Genomic DNA, 16949 nt, shown 5'->3' on the forward strand with positions numbered 1-16949 from the left:
TTCTGAAGTAAGAAGTGGGGAGGCAGAGACAGACTCCCGCATGTGCCCGACCGGGATCCACCCAGCATGCCCACCAGGGGGCAATGCTGTGCCCATCCGGGGCATCACTCTGTGCCAGTCAGAGCCATTCTAGCACCTGAGGCGGAGGCCACAGAGCCATCCTCAGCGCCCGGGCCAACTTTGCTCCAATGGAGCCTTGGCTGCAGGAGGGGAAGAGAGAGAGAGAGAAAAAAGAGGGGGAAGGGTGGAGAAGCAGATGGGCGCTTCTCCTGTGTGCCCTGGCCAGGAATCGAACCTGGGACTTTTCACATACTGGGCCAACACTCTACCACTGAGCCAACTGGCCAGGGCTGGATTGCATGATTTGCTGTACTGTTTGCCTGCTCGGACTATGCAACACTGTAGCTATTAAATAAATTGATTCCTCTTTTATAGATTCTGCCTTTGATGTCTTGGTCACCTGGGGATTGTTTTGAATAAATGTAAGCACATATAAACCTTCAGACAGTAAGGAAAGATATAAAAGTAAAGCTTTCAGTATATATTTTCCCTTTCCATAAACCTCGGTCCTACAGAGAAAAGTATCTCTCACTATTTATGCTTTATGCCTTCCGACGGCGGCCCTCTGACTCTGCTCAAGAGGCACACGCCTTCACTTGCTGATTTGCCAGCTCCACAGTCAATACTGATTTTTCACTGTGAGAGATGTAGTATCTGTTCTTTTCCTTCTCCTGCCTTCCGCTCAACTTCTACCGGAGATACCAGTTCCGGTTGTGAGCACCCTCATCACTTTACGTCTACTTCAACCTCTCTCCCCTGATCTGTCCAGTTTTAAACAGTGTGCCTTCACTGAGTGGTTCATCCTTAAAAGGGGAAACCATAGGTAAAAATGATTATTCTCTATATTTCTTGGATCATAAATAGCCCCACGTATGAAGGGATGTTTCACCGGAAGCAGGTCTCTCTCTCATCATTTTTAGGAAAGCAGAAGATCTGGGGTAAATAGAATAAAAGATGTTGATATAAAAGACTATATGAGACCCTGGCCAGTTGGCTCAGTGGTAGAGCATTGGCCTGTCGTGTGGAAATCCAGGTTCGATTCCCGGCCAGGGCACACAGGACAAGCACCCATCTGCTTCTCCACCCCTCCCCCTCTCCTTCCTCTCTGTCTCTCTCTTCCCCTCCCACAGCCAAGGCTCCATTGGAGCAAAGTTGGCCCGGACGCTGAGGATGGCTCTGTGGCCTCCGCCTCAGGTGCTAGAATGGCTCTGGTTGCAACAGAGCAATGCCCTGGATGGGCAGAGCATCACCCCCTGGTGGGCATGCCGGGTGGATCCCAATCAGGCGCATGCAGGAGTCTGTCTGCCTCCCCGCCCCCACTTCTCACTTCAGAAAAATTTAAAAAAAGGATTATATGAATTATAATAAGCCTATATTTATTTATATAGCATAGATTCTATAGATGACAGCGCCTTTCCAACCAGATTGCTCTTTTTACTGCTCTGAGTAATTTTGTGATGTATACAGAAGAACTCTTCTTCCACTGGACAGACAAAGGAACACTCACAGAGAGTTTATGCTAAGCGACGTCACACTGCTGGTCTTCCAGGTTTTGTTTCTGTCCGGCATCCGTCCACTTGACCTTTCTTGTGGCAACAGGACTCTAAGCAACAACCCCACTGCCCGTCTTGGTTCCGGCGCTTCTGAAGGAAACTGATTTCACCCCCCAGACCCACGAGGCACGGCGCTCAGACCCGGGCAGTGCGGTTCCCCGGCCGTAGTGGCGCTGAGTTCCGAGTGCGCCTGGGACGGCAGAGGCACCGAGGGGGTGTGCTGACGTTCGGGCGGGGGGCAGTGGGGCCTCCCGGAGCAGGACAGAGCCGCCGGAAGTGAGGGCCACCTGGCGCCCAGCTGCGGGCGCTGACCCCCGGGGGAGCTGAGTGAGGAAGGAGAGGGTCCTGCTCCTCTCACTCGTCCCGCCCTGAGTGGGTTCCGTGCTTGCTGCTCAGACACATCAGCTGACGCAGGACCCCCTCCTTTTTTTTTTTTTTTTTTTTTTTTGTATTTTTCTGAAGCTGGAAACGGGGAGAGACAGTCAGACAGACTCCCGCATGCGCCCGACCGGGATCCACCCGGCACGCCCACCAGGGGGCGATGCTCTGCCGTGACCAGAACCACTCTAGCGCCTGGGGCAGAGGCCAAGGAGCCATCCCCAGCGCCCGGGCCATCTTTGCTCCAATGGAGCCTTGGCTGCGGGAGGGGAAGAGAGAGACAGAGAGGAAGGAGAGGGGGAGGGGTGGAGAAGCAGATGGGCGCTTCTCCTATGTTCCCTGGCCGGGAATCGAACCCAGGTCCCCCACATGCCAGGCCGACGCTCTACCGCTGAGCCAACCGGCCAGGGCCAGGACCCCCTTCTTGTTCACCCGGTTTGGGGCTCGGGTCCTGTCTGTTGAGATAACTGCACCTTGATTCCCGGCAACCCCGACACCAGCTCTTCTGACATAAGTCGGGGCCCTTTTCCGCTCGGCCACGCTGCCTCTGAAGGCGCCGTCGTCATTAAGAACTCCACCCCGCACGCCCCTCCAGACCTCCGCTGGGTATGTTCTGCCTTTCTCGATCCTCTCGTGAGCCATTTACAGAAATGCGAACCCATCGTCTAAAGTCTCTCGCTCACACAGGAAAAGGTCTGTACGTGGGGGCACGGCATTCTGTATATTCCTGGGATACAGAGTATGGGGTCGAGCTCCTGTCAAAACTCTCATGTCGCATCAAGTTCCTCTCCTGTAAAAGAGGAACGAGTCCAGATCGTCTGAACCTCTCAGGGACACCAGTCACCACCTCCCGCTGTGGACCAGAGGGCGGTCCTCAAATGCCACTGTAAATAGTTGTCTGAAAACCAGAGCGTGCTCACAATAAAATTAGAAAAAACAAAAAACAACAACTCAAATGTCAGAGGATGATTTTCAGACGAGGAGGTTTGCTGGGGGAAGATGGTGGGGTGAACGAAAGTGGGTGGCCGTTCCACAGGGTCTCCGGGGGGCACTGCCACGGGCCACGGGGGCAAATGATCTGGGTCCCGTGTTACGCTTGATTTCACATCAGAATCGATAACCTTTCTTTTCCGAGGGACAAGAAGAGCTCTACAACCATTTTAGATAAAAGAGAGCGTGTCGGGGGGACGGGGCTTCAAAAGGAGGGAAAATACGCGTGCGTCACGGGAACGGAGAACGAATATGCTGTATTCCTGACATTAGTCCGGCTAGCCAGGGAACAGAATTAAAATAAGGATACACTAGCCAGGGAACAGAATTAAAATAAGGATACACTACGAACGGCAGCTGATGAAAGGATCTCTGTAAAGCCTCCTGGTTAACTTTAGTAACTGTTACACCCAGCTTGTTACATATTACCAATCCAGTCCATAATCAAGCTATGCATTCTGTAACACATCCAAAGCATGTCACCAATCCTGGTGCTCTCACCTCTGGCTGAGTTTTCGTTACAATTCAACAGCCCATTCCCGTCCCGGAACTGGGAACAACATTCTTGCCGAAGGTGAATCACAGGCTCCGGCCGACGCACGGGAAGGGCTTTCGTCGGAGCAAGGAACCAACCCTCAGCCCCCAGCCCATCAACCTGACCACGGGAACGTGGAGCCACCAGTTAAACTGAAAATAATTATTAGTGTCAGCCGAACAACGGCTCTAGTCTGCGGGTTACTTGCTAAACCCCGGGTCCAGCTGCAGGGCCAAGAGGACCGCGGAGGACCAGCCGGCCGTGAGAACAAGAATGTTTCTTATTCCAGAGAAACGTCTCGTCTGGTCTCCTCCTAGGGTCCTCCCCCCTCAAACTCCCACACTCCTCTGCATCACTGGGCCAAGGCGTCTGAGCTATGGAGACAGGTTTCTGAGGACAAGAGTCCCCCCATCTTCTCAGGGGGTCGGCACTTCAGTGAACCTCTTTCCTTCTCACCTGTGACCTGTGTCACAATATGGACATTCCGTGTGATGACAGGCAGCAGAAACTCTTAGCCCTCTCCTCAGGTACATCAGTAGACACAGGAAAAGGTAATTGCGTGCCATCAACTTAGCTTAAGAGGCAGGGGAACAAGGCAAGGGGGTACCAGGCACGGCCCACCGTGCCGGGCGGAGGCACTGTGCACAGAGACGGCCCAGACCCTGGGCAGCAAGGTTCACCCGCTCAGAGACCCCGGGAGGCTCCGGTGGGGTCCGAACGCACCAGGCATAGGAGAGGGCTGCAGACTCCTTCACGCAGATGTTCCCCTGTGGGCAGGCGTTCCTCATGTGAGATCCCCTTTATTTTAAAGGCGGAGCTCGTCAGAGTCACTGTGCTCAACACCTGCACTGCCAGAGCCAGAGAGCACAGGTGTGGGCGGGGAGTGGGGGTGGGGGTGGAGGCTGAGGAGTGGGGGTGTGAAGTGGGGGCTGTGGAGTGGGGGGAGTGAAGGTGTGAAGTGGGGGCTGTGGAGTGGGGGGAGTGGGGGTGTGGAGTGGGGGGAGTGGGGGTGTGGAGTGGGGGTGTGAAGTGTGGAGTGGGGGTGTGGAGTGGGGGTGTGGAGTGGGGGTGTGGAGTGAGGGCTGTGGAGTGTGGAGTGGGGGGAGTGGGGGTGTGGAGTGGGGGTGTGGAGTGGGGGCTGTGGAGAGGGGGGTGTGGAGTGAGGGTGTGGAGAGGGGGGTGTGGAGTGGGGGGAGTGAGGGTGTGGAGTGGGGGTGTGGAGTGGGGGTGTGGAGAGGGGGCTGTGGAGTGTGGAGTGAGGGGAGTAGAGGGTATGGAGTGGGGAGTGAGGGTGGGGGGAGGCGCATGAGACAGACAGACACTAAACAGACTCCTCAGAGCCTCCAGGCCCATTTGTACTCAGTCAACAGTATCAACATTCCTGGGATGTCTGCACCTGTTTGTTTTCATTGTTTGAAAACAAATATTTACTTTATCACTTTGTTTTTGTGTGTGTGTGACAGAGAGAGAGACAGAGAGAGGGACAGATAGGGACAGACAGGAAGGGAGAGAGATGAGAAGCATCAATTCTTCGTTGTGGCACCTTAGTTGTTCATTGATTGCTTTCTCACATGTGCCTTGAGCGGGGGGGGGGGGGGGGCTACAGCAGACCAAATTGACCCTTTGGTCAATCCAGTGACCTTAGGCTCAAGCCAGAGACCTCTGAGCTTCATGCCAGTGACCATGGGGTCATGTCTGTGATCCCATACTCAAGACAGCAATTCTGTGCTCAATCTGGAGACCTCAGGGTTTTGAACCTAGGTCTTCCGCAGCCCAGTCTGACGCTCTATCCACTGCACTACCACCTGGTCAGGCTACTTTATCATTTTTTAATGAATTTATTTTAATTGGCTTTGCTGGGGTGACACAGGTTAATACACGTCTATGCGGGACCTTGTGGGAACGGAAGTGCTCCCGGGGGCTGGGGCTGCTGATTCATGCCCAGCTCCTCTGAGCACCAGTGGGTCTGTCTGCTCAGCTTCTGTGAGCGTCTGTGGTCTGTCTGTCCAGCTCCTCTGAGTACCAGTGGGTCTGTCTGCTCAGCTTCTCTGAGTACCAGTGGGTCTGTCTGCCTGGCTCCTTTGAGCGTCTGTGGGTCTGTCTATCCGGCTCCTCTGAGCGTCTGTGGGTCTGTCTGCCCAGCTCCTCTGAGTACCAGTGGGTCTGTCTATCCGGCTCCTCTGAGCGTCTGTGGGTCTGTCTATCCAGCTCCTCTGAGCGTCTGTGGGTCTGTCTATCCGGCTCCTCTGAGCGTCTGTGGGTCTGTCTATCCGGCTCCTCTGAGCGTCTGTGGGTCTGTCTGCCCAGCTCCTCTGAGTACCAGTGGGTCTGTCTGTCCGGCTCCTCTGAGCGTCTGTGGGTCTGTCTATCCGGCTCCTCTGAGCGTCTGTGGGTCTGTCTATCCAGCTCCTCTGAGCGTCTGTGGGTCTGTCTGCTCAGCTCCTCTGAACGTCTGTGGGTCTGTCTGCCGGCTCCTCTGAGCGTCTGTGGGTCTGTCTGCCGGCTCCTCTGAGCGTCTGTGGGTCTGTCTATCCAGCTCCTCTGAGCGTCTGTGGGTCTGTCTGTCCGGCTCCTCTGAGCGTCTGTGGGTCTGTCTGCCCGGCTCCTCTGAGCGTCAGTGGGTCTGTCTATCTAAGCGTCTGTGGGTCTGTCTACCTGGCTCCTCTGAGCGTCTGTGGGTCTGTCTGTCCGGCTCCTCTGAGCGTCTGTGGGTCTGTCTGTCCGGCTGCTCTGAGCGTCTGTGGGTCTGTCTGCCGGCTCCTCTGAGCGTCTGTGGGTCTGCTTGTTGCTGGGCAGCTCAGAAAGCGAGTGAGCATGAAGGACATGGCAGATTTCTCTCTTATTTTTTTTAATTGAATAAATATATTTTTTTCATATCTGTATTTTCGGGGTGGAGATTCCTGATGTCCCAGTTCGCGCTCCTGGTGTCTCGTTAAACCGAAGCGCCCTTGGGCCTTCGTGAGTCCCCCCGGTTCTGCTCTGCTCTCAACCTGCTGTCCCTGACCTTTTCCTGGGGGAGTGTCAGGTCGTTTGGGGACTCCGGCTTGAAAGGTGCCGGATTCAGCGGTAAGCGGAGGTGTCCCCTGGAGAAATGGCAGCTGGCGGGAGGCCACAGTGCTGTCCCCACCACCCCCAGTTCTGACTGCCAGACGCCCACAGCACCTGACATTTCTCCTCACTCCACCTTTTCAAACGTGTTCACAGTCATGGACATCTTGAATGGAGCCCTGTGGTCCCCTTTCAACGATGAGATGGCTGCTCTCCTCCGGGGTTATTGCCCTAAGTGTGGACCTTCATCTAAAACTGAGAGGGGACCTCTGACCCAGCAAAGGCCACCGAGTGGCATTTATTAAATATACATGGTGTCCACAGAGGGGCGCGGAAAGGACACTGGCTCTCATCTCACCAAGGAACCCTCCCAGGACGAAGGAAGAGCCACTGGGCTCTCAGCTGACGCTCCGCCCGTGTCACTCGTGACGGGTCTAAGGATGTGTGGGTCCCCGTGACGCGCCCCCTCTGCGCCAGGGACATGGTGAGAGGGTCTGACTCTCACGTCCCAGCTCCCGTCTGCCCCAACGGACCACCCTTGCCAAGGTTTCTCTTCGTCTATCGTCTGGAGAATGACTTGTATGAGGAAAATACAGAAACCATGCTGATTTCAAAAGGAAGACAGCGCTTTGATGTCCATCTTAGGAACCCTGCGTGAGTCGGCTAAATACATCCACTGAGGGAACAAAAATGATAATAATAATACACGTGACGCTCTCTGTGGTACGCGATAGTAGGCTGGAAACAGGCAGCCCGTGAGGAAGACATTCGGGGCCTCGTGAACTATATACCCAATGTCGGGGGTTTTCTGTGGCAGCAACTCCCGGAAGGCCAGCCAGTGCCCGTGTGTCTGTGACCCACTGTGGAGGATGCCGCAAAAGCCGCCAGGAATGACCGCCCAGGAGAAACGCCTCGTGCCATCGGAGAAGCCCGGGCCCAGGGCGGGTACTTACTGTGTGAGGACTATGGCCACGGCGTCGTTCAGCACGCTCTCCCCGAACAGGAGTGTGTACAGGTCGGGGTCCACGTGCAGCTCGTGGAAGATGGCGAGCACGGTCACTGGGGAGAGAGGCACACAGACGGGCGGTTAGCCGGGACACGGCCGTGGATCTGTCCTGGGGGGGCGGGCGGTCACCTCGGGAAATCACTCCCAAAGTGCTCACCGCACGTCCACCCTCCACGCCCGCGGGACACGGCCGTGGATCTGTCCTGGGGGGGCGGGCGGTCACCTCGGGAAATCACCCCTGAAGCGCTCTTCGCACGTCCACCCTCCACGCCCGCGGGACACGGCCGTGGATCTGTCCTGGGGGCGGGCGGTCACCTCGGGAAATCACTCCCAAAGTGCTCACCGCACGTCCACCCTCCACGCCTGTGGGACACGGCCGTGGATCTGTCCTGGGGGGGCGGGCGGTCACCTCGGGAAATCACTCCCAAAGTGCTCACCGCACGTCCACCCTCCACGCCTGTGGGACACGGCCGTGGATCTGTCCTGGGGGCGGGCGGTCACCTCGGGAAATCACCCCTGAAGTGCTCTTCGCACGTCCACCCTCCACGCCCGCGGGGGGCCTCTGTCTAGAACCCAATCTGGTTGGTGCCCGAGCCCCAGCTCCGACCTGCCCCCACGCTCCCCACTGCTCACAGAGGAAGGCTGAGCCCCTGCAGAACCCCGACAGTCTGCGCCCCGTCTCCCTGTCAGGGTTCCCGCTGCGTCCCCCGCCCGCCTGGGCTCTGCTGCCTCCCCCAGTCCACGCTCCGCTCGCCATAACCCCCCCCCCCCGAGGTAACGCACAGTTCTTTTAACTCCCTTTGCATTAGGGTTTCCTGCACCAGGGGAGTCATTTCCTTCCTACCCACGTGCTACCATTACCCCCATTTTTAAATACATAAACACACACACGCATTCCTGCTGCAAAAATCCGCCCACCTTTGTCCATACTTTGAAGCCTCTCCAGTGTTTCCCTCCTGACCCCCGAGACCCTGGTCACTCCTTTCGGATCCCCGCATTGGAACCCGGTCCTGTCATCAACTCGTCACAGGAGCGACGGTTTGGCCCCGGGGGATCGAGTCGCATCTTTGTCACACCGGGTTCTGGGGAGACGCCCAGTGAGTATCTGATGCGTGGATGCCTGAGCGGATGAATGAATGAATGAATGAATGTTTTCGCAGTGGCCCCCCCATGTGAAGGGAGAGGGGTCAGCTCCCGGCTCTTGTCCTCTCCTGAGGTCATCATACCCATCCGGAAAGACGGACTCGATGTTCCCAAGCGCACCGCCTAAGGGCTGCTGGCTTCCGGTGTCTGACCGCATGGCCACCAGGTGCCCACAGACGTGCACGGAGCATCTGTGAGGACACGAGGGCAGCAGACAACCAGCCGCCGACTCCCTCCACTCACCTACACCCCGCGGGGTCTCGCTCTCTGAAACGGGCGGGCGGGCCACGTGGGCATGGCAGCCATGGGGGGGGGGGGAATGGCCCGTGTGCTGACGGCCAGAGGGGTAGAGAGGGTGGTCGGCCAGGGACTGACCCACTGTGCTGACAGCCAGAGGGGTAGAGAGGGTGGTCGGCCAGGGACTGACCCACTGTGCTGACAGCCAGAGGTGTAGAGAGGGTGGTCGTCCAGTGAGATGACCTGCTGCGCTGACGGCCAGAGGGGTAGAGAGGGTGGTCGGCCAGGGAGATGACCCGCTGTGCTGACTGACGGCCAGAGGGGTAGAGAGGGTGACCGGCCAGGGAGATGACCCGCTGCGCTGATGGCCAGAGGGGTAGAGAGGGTGGTCGTCCAGTGAGATGACCTGCTGCGCTGACGGCCAGAGGGGTAGAGAGGGTGGTCGGCCAGGGAATGACCCGCTGCGCTGACAGCCAGAGGGGTAGAGAGGGTGACTGGCCAGGGAGATGACCCGCTGTGCTGACTGACGGCCAGAGGGGTAGAGAAAGTGGTCGTCCAGGGAATGACCCGCTGCGCTGACGGCCAGAGGGGTAGAGAGGGTGGTCATCCAGGGAATGACCCGCTGCGCTGACGGCCAGAGGGGTAGAGAGGGTGGTCGTCCAGTGAGATGACCTGCTGCGCTGACGGCCAGAGGGGTAGAGAGGGTGGTCGGCCGTGGCCCTGGAGGCCGGAGTTCAGGGCAGAGCAGTATGGCACGCTCATTTCTGCCCTCCCCTCTCCGAGTTCGTGGACTGTGAAGTGAGTGTGTTGTAGAAAGCAGTGCTCGGGGCGAATGCTGAGTTGGAAGGTTTTGTCAGCAGAGTCAGGACGGTCCCTGGGCGCTTGTCCCGGGCCGTGGGGAGCCAGGGAAGGGTGCTCATCAGAAGGGTGACGCCATCTGATTGGCACTTCAGGGAGGAACCCGGACGGCAGGGCAGAGAGCAGGTAGACGGTGGCTGGAGGCTTTCCCGTGTCCCGGCGAGAGACGAGCCCCACCCGAACAGGAAGAGTCCTCCCTCCAGGCCCCACGCCTGGATTCCCACCCCGCTGACTCTCGCCAGGTCCACGGCCACCGTGCTCTGCGCCTGACCTGCTGCCCGGGCTGACCTTCTCTGTGTGTCTCTCGCCCCGAGCACGGAGCTGGAGCACAGTCAGCCCTCAGCGAGGGAATGAGTGAACAGCGTCGCCAGGGAGGGTCAAGCACAAGAGACAGTGCCCCCTCCCCACTTAGGGTGCAGCACTGGTGGGTCCGGGGGCTTGAGGGACAGAGATGAGTGAGTCCGGGTTTCAACCCTGGGCCGTTGCGGCCAAAGGCGTCTTTGTGAGAGAAATTTAGTTTGCAGACGGGGGCGGGGGGGGGGGGGATCCCGGAGGTGTGGTTTCAGACGTACTGACCTGAAGAGCCAGGTGGAATTTTAAGTGGAAATGTCAATAAGAAGTGAAGGTTCATACAAGGCGGGCACTACAGAGAGTCAGGAGGGAGGAGGGAATGGTGGGGGCGGTCAGCGTGCACCAGAGTGCAGGGAATGGTGGGGGTGGTCAGCGTGCACCAGCGTGCAGGGAATGGTGGGGGTGGTCAGCGTGCACCGGCGTGCAGGGAATGGTGGGGGTGGTCAGCGTGCACCGGCGTGCAGGGAATGGTGGGGGTGGTCAGCGTGCACCGGCGTGCAGGGAATGGTGGGGGTGGTCAGCGTGCACCGGCGTGCAGGGAATGGTGGGGGTGGTCAGCGTGCACCGGCGTGCAGGGAATGGTGGGGGTGGTCAGCGTGCACCGGCGTGCAGGGAATGGTGGGGGTGGTCAGCGTGCACCGGCGTGCAGGTGGAACAGGAAGCCACGCAGAGGAGCCGCGAGCTTGCCTGGGCACCATCCACGCTACAGGAAGCCACGCGCGAGAGCTGCGAGCTCGCCTGGGCACCGTCCACGCTACGGGAAGAGAAGAGAGTGCGTGCACGACCCCTGGGGGACGTGTGCAGGTCAGGGCTCACGGGGAACATGCATGGATCCACGTGGTCTGTTCGCTGGACCCGATCCCTAAGCGTGAACACGTCGGCTGACACCATAGGCAGCAGGAATTTCTGTAAGTATATTCGTTTTTGCTAAAAAATAAATTTATTGTAGAAGACAGAGAATGAAGCTCAACAACTCATCTGGGACAGCAGGGACAACAGAAATAACGTGTCATGAGTCGGTGTGACAATGAGCCAGAGGACCGAGGTCATTGGTCTACCTGAGCGGGTCCTTCGTCCCCGAGGCACAGCGAGGGGGGGGCTCCGCTGGCGTCAGATGTCCCCTTTGTCACCACGCTCAGCCCTTGCAGGGGCTCTGGGAGCAGCAGACGTGGCCTCCGCTACGTCATCCCTTTCTCCTTTTTCTCAGAGAGTCAAGGCCCCGCATCTAATCAAAACAAAGGCTTTAACTAGGGAGTGGGGGGGGGGGGTAATTAACAGCAGCTTCCCTTTGCAAATTAACCTTGTGGAACACAGGTTTGTTCTGACACTAGAAAGTTCTATCTCGGCAGCTCTACGGCTGGCCGTCTCTGCAGCTGCGTGTTTGTATCTGCAGGATCTGAAGATGACTCTCCGCTCATCTGCAGCCCCAGAGAGACTTCCCCGGGCTCACAGAGAGGGGGCGAGGCCCTGGGCCCCCCACCTCCCCGGCTCTGGGGGCGCCCTGCGCTGGGACAGACTGCGCCTCTTCCCGGTGACCAGACTGTGCCTCTTCCCGGTGACCAGACTGTGCCTCTTCCCGATGACCAGACTGTGCCTCTTCCCGGTGACCAGACTGTGCCTCTTTCCGGTGACCAGACTGCGCCTCTTCCCAGTGACCGGACTGTGGCTCTTCCCGGTGACCAGACTGTGCCTCTTCCCAGTGACCAGACTGTGCCTCTTCCCGGTGACCAGACTGCGCCTCTTCCCAGTGACCGGACTGTGGCTCTTCCCGGTGACCAGACTGTGCCTCTTCCCAGTGACCGGACTGTGGCTCTTCCCGGTGACCAGACTGCGCCTCTTCCCGGTGACCAGACTGCGCCTCTTCCCAGTGACCGGACTGTGGCTCTTCCCGGTGACCAGACTGCGCCTCTTCCCAGTGACCAGACTGCGCCTCTTCCCGGTGACCAGACTGTGTCTCTTCCCGGTGACCAGACTGCGCCTCTTCCCGGTGACCAGACTGTGTCTCTTCCCGGTGACCAGACTGTGTCTCTTCTCGGTGACCAGACTGTGTCTCTTCTCAGTGACCAGACTGTGTCTCTTCCCGGTGACCAGACTGTGCCTCTTCCCGGTGACCAGACTGCGCCTCTTCCCAGTGACCGGACTGTGGCTCTTCCCGGTGACCAGACTGTGCCTCTTCCCGGTGACCAGACTGTGCCTCTTCCCAGTGACCGGACTGTGTCTCTCTTCCCGGTGACCAGACTGTGCGTCTTCCCGGTGACCAGACCGTGCCTCTTCTCGGTGACCAGACTGTGTCTCTTCCCGGTGACCAGACTGCGTCTCTTCCCAGTGACCAGCCTCTTCCGGGTGACCAGACTGTGTCTCTTCCCAGTGACTGCTGGGCCACCAGAGGGGGGGCTTTTAACGCAATGTCCAGTTTCATTCAAATGGTTCTGTTATTCCCACCGTCTCTTTGGCACCGAGAGCTGAGGTTGCCTTCACACAGAGGACCCCACACACGAGAAAGCAGTGACCGGGCGCCCTCCTGTCTCCCCCGCGGTGACCTGGAGTAGCTTCGGAACCAGGCCAGGCGGCGTGTCCGGCGGGCGGGGGTGGGGTTTGCAGGGACCCACAGGAGCTCGAGACAGGAGTCGGGACAGCGGCCGCCCACGCTCGCTGCTGCGCGGGCAGCTCTGAGGAGGTCAGTTCATGAGTTCGCTGGCCGGGCCCCGTCTTGTACACAATGTCCGAGGTTCTCTGGAGCTCCGTCCAGGGGAGGGCTCCTTCCAGCTGTGGACGCGCTCACGCCGGCTCCACCCACCCCTCCCAGGTGGGTGAGGACACCCTGGGCCTGAGGCTGGCCTGACCGGCAACGCTCCCTGAGACGAGCCCTCGGGTGACACACAGGGAAGGACAAGGACACTGAGGGACGACGGGGACAGCAGAGGGAGAGGGCACGATCCGGTTTCTTAAACCTCTGGTGTTTTATCAGGGGATTTGGTCGTTCTTGTCTTTGTTAAACTTTATTAGTTCTCATCTCTGGGGGTGGCATTTGGTGTTTCACTTAGGGTTGGGGCTCCCTCTCTACACCCCCCCTTCTCCCTGACTTTTTAGCAGGAGAGAAGTCCACTGTGTCTCTCACATTGGTAATAAGGGGCACACGCACTTGTGACCTTATGTTCACACACACACACACACACACACGCACGCACGCACTACCCTCAGGTAAGGACAGGATGATTGAGAAAGGCCAGTGAATCATTGCAGACATCCGAGAAAACCGTTTTAGCAGACAGAGAGCACGGGGCAGGGGGGACGGAGAAGGCTGTGGGATAGAAGCATCACCGAGGACTTGGTGACAAGGGACAAAGAGGGGGAAAAGCAGTCGTCTACGGGGGAGGAGGCCCACACTCAGTGGTCACACTTGGAGATAAACGTAAGGACAATGGCTGCCTGGCCTGATCGGCATCTCAGTGCGTTGACTCTGAAAAGATGTTTTGCTGGACGGAGTCTAAGATGGTGGCGGGGCAGGTGGAAGCTCCACTCCCCTCCTCCCAGGACCAAACTGGAGTGACCGCTACACTGAAGACCAATCCTCCTGAACGACTAACTCAAGCCCGAAGGAAGGGGCGTCTCCCCATCGAGGAGTCCCAGCAGAAGCCAGGAGGCGACTGGCAGGAAGGGCAGAGACGCGGGAAGGGCTGCCCCTCCCCTGACGAGCGGGGGCAGGGGCTCTGAGGGACACTCTGACCTGGGGGGGCACTGCCCCTGGGAACGGGGAAACGAAACCCAGCTGCCCAGCTGCCCAGCTGAGAGCCGGGAACCGGCATCCACCTCGCGTTCCGCTGTGAAGAGCAGCGAGGTTTCTGTCCTCTGTCCCCCAGAGAGAGACAGGCGTCCTCAGGGACGCGGGCGCCCTCTTAAAGGGCCAACGCACACAATCTCCCTGGCAGCCAGGCACCCTGGGCTCCGCTGGAGGGAGGGCGGAGTGGACCAGTCGCAGGAGGAGGTCCAGGGAGAAGGAGGAGGGGCCGTTACCAGGACCCCTGCGCCCAGTCACTCTCTAAGACGACAGTCGCCGTCGTTTCCAGGGGAGGCGCTCTGCTCCTCCGGGGCCTCAGCCCGGGGAAAAGCAATTGCTCTCTCCCCTGGACTCCCTCCGTTCCACCTTCCACCCTGCAAAGATTAGGTTCTGCTGAGGAGCCGGTGGCCCTGACCAGGGAGTGGAGGTCTCAGAGAGCTAAGGGGTCACATTAACTCAGTCGTCTGGCTTTGAGGTGGGGGCCGGGCTCCCCACCTTCCCGTGGGTCTGACCGGTGCTTCCTCCTCACAGAGTACATTCAGTAGGACCACCTTCCTAGCTGCCAGCACACACACTCTGGGCTCCAGAGACCCCACCCTCCTGATGACCAGAAGCTCCGCCACGCTGAGGTCCGGGCAAAGTCTGTGACAGACTGACCTGTGCTGTACAGTTGGGGCATCCCCACCCTCCTGCAGCATGACCGGGACATCCCCCCCCCCCCGGCAGCATGACCGGGGCGTCCCCACCTCCCCTGCAGCATGACCGGGACATCCCCACCCCCCACCCCCGGCAGCATGACCGGGACATCCCCACCCCCCCTGCAGCATGACCGGGACATCCCCACCCCCCCTGCAGCATGACCGGGGCATCCCCACCCCCCCTGCAGCATGACCGGGACATCCCCACCCCCCCTGCAGCATGACCGGGGCATCCCCACCCCCCCCCCCCGGCAGCATGACCGGGGCATCCCCACCCCCCCTGCAGCATGACCGGGACATCCCCACCCCCCCTGCAGCATGACCGGGGCATCCCCACCCCCCCTGCAGCATGACCGGGGCACCCCCACCCCCCCCTGCAGCATGACCGGGGCATCCCCACCCCCCCCCCGGCAGCATGACCGGGGCATCCCCACCCCCCCTGCAGCATGACCGGGGCATCCCCCCCCCCCCGGCAGCATGACCGGGGCATCCCCACCCCCCCTGCAGCATGACCGGGACATCCCCACCCCCCCTGCAGCATGACCGGGGCATCCCCACCCCCCCTGCTGCATGACCGGGGCATCCCCCCCCCACCCCCACCCCCGGCAGCATGACCGGGGCATCCCCGCCCCCCCTGCAGCATGACCGGGGCATCCCCCCCTCCCCTGCAGCATGACCGGGACATCCCCACCCCCCCTGCAGCATGACCGGGGCATCCCCACCCCCCCTGCAGCATGACCGGGGCATCCCCACCCCCCCTGCAGCATGACCAGGGCATCCCCACCCCCCCTGCAGCATGACCGGGGCATCCCCACCCCCTCCCCTGCAGCATGACCGGGGCATCCCCACCCCCTCCCCTGCAGCATGACCGGGGCATCCCCACCCCCCCTGCAGCATGACCGGGGCACCCCCACCCCCCCTGCAGCATGACCGGGGCACCCCCACCCCCCCTGCAGCATGACCGGGGCATCCCCACCCCCTCCCCTGCAGCATGACCGGGGCATCCCCACCCCCCTGCAGCATGACCGGGGCATCCCCACCCCCCTGCAGCATGACCGGGGCACCCCCCCACCCCCCCCTGCAGCAGGAGGGCACTGCCCTCTCACAGGAGATTCGCCGGCTCCGCCCTCCTGACTCCCCAGAGGCTCTTCCAGTGAGGAGCCTAACAGGCAGGAGAAGGGAGTTGGAACTGGACCTCAGGGTGACCTGGGACCTTTGCTGACCGGCCTCTGAGCCTGGCGCTGGTAGAAGCTGGCACAGCTCAGTCTGTCCTGGGCACACCGATGCCCAGCAGAGGCCGCCACAAACCACAGAGCACGGCGCCCCAAACAGGTTGCCGAGGGCCAGTCACCGTCAGCATCTCACACTGGTCTGCACTAGTTCCCTCCCAAGAGGCCCAGAACCAACAGACCCAGTGTCCAGCTTCAGACAACACCAGAGCAGCGTCCAGGTAGCTTCCCAGCAGCACAGCCAAAGGGAGATCTTGTCGGGCACCAAACCCAGCGGAGGCGCATTCGGCTCCCACGGTCAGCACCTGCCCCGCGGCTCACCTGTGGTGATCAGGGTAGAGCCCCACAGTCAGCCAGCAGGAGGGTCCATCTCATGCACAATGAGCCAACAGCAATCAAGACTCAGTCCCCACAGCAGGGCCCACAAACCCCACACAAGGGGCCTTCCGGGAGCACCCAGCTCAGGTGACCAAGGAGACTGCACCCCTGGACCCAACAGAACACCCGCCACGTCAGGCCTCCCCACAAAGACTGGGGGTCACAGCAGATCTATCCAAAACATAGAATCAAACACAAACAGGCAGCGAAAATGGGAAGGAAAAGGAACACGTCCCAGATGAAAAACAAGGAGAGATCTCCAGAAAGAAGCGTGAATTGAAGTGGAATCAAGCAATTAATCAGATTTAGAATTCAAAGTCATGGTTATATGGATGCTCAAGGAACAAAGTGATCAATTCAACAAAGAGACAGCAAGCGTGAAAAAGGACAGAGAATCCATAAGAAAGAACCAATGGAGAGTGAAGAACACCCTGTCCCGCAGGAGGAGTACACTGGGAGGAACCGGGGACAGGCTGGATGAAGCAGAGGATCGAGTCAGTGATTTGAAAAACAAGGTAGAAAAAAAAACACCCAGTCAAAATCATCAAGCCTTAAATGACATATTAGATCCACTGATTTTAATTAATATCTTCAGAGCATTTTACCCCCACGCAGCAGAATATACATCCTTTTCAAGTACACACGGAACATTTCCATAGGATAGACCCCAAGTTAGAAGACAAAAATATGTCTCAATAAATTTCACA

General features: G+C 59.2%; 1 protein-coding gene across 1 annotated transcript in view; it reads right to left on the reverse strand.

Annotated features, from left to right (window-relative positions):
* The window catches only part of SLC9A9 (solute carrier family 9 member A9), a 498743-nt gene that overhangs the window by 299405 nt on the left and 182389 nt on the right, over positions 1-16949 (reverse strand). Inside the window, exon 6 of the mRNA XM_066347824.1 lies at positions 7518-7623. Within this exon, the coding sequence (XP_066203921.1) occupies positions 7518-7623 (106 nt within the window). The remainder of the gene's footprint in view (positions 1-7517; positions 7624-16949) is intronic.

The sequence above is a fragment of the Saccopteryx leptura genome, chromosome 8 (assembly GCF_036850995.1).
Source record: "Saccopteryx leptura isolate mSacLep1 chromosome 8, mSacLep1_pri_phased_curated, whole genome shotgun sequence".
In the NCBI taxonomy this organism is placed as follows: domain Eukaryota; kingdom Metazoa; phylum Chordata; class Mammalia; order Chiroptera; family Emballonuridae; genus Saccopteryx; species Saccopteryx leptura.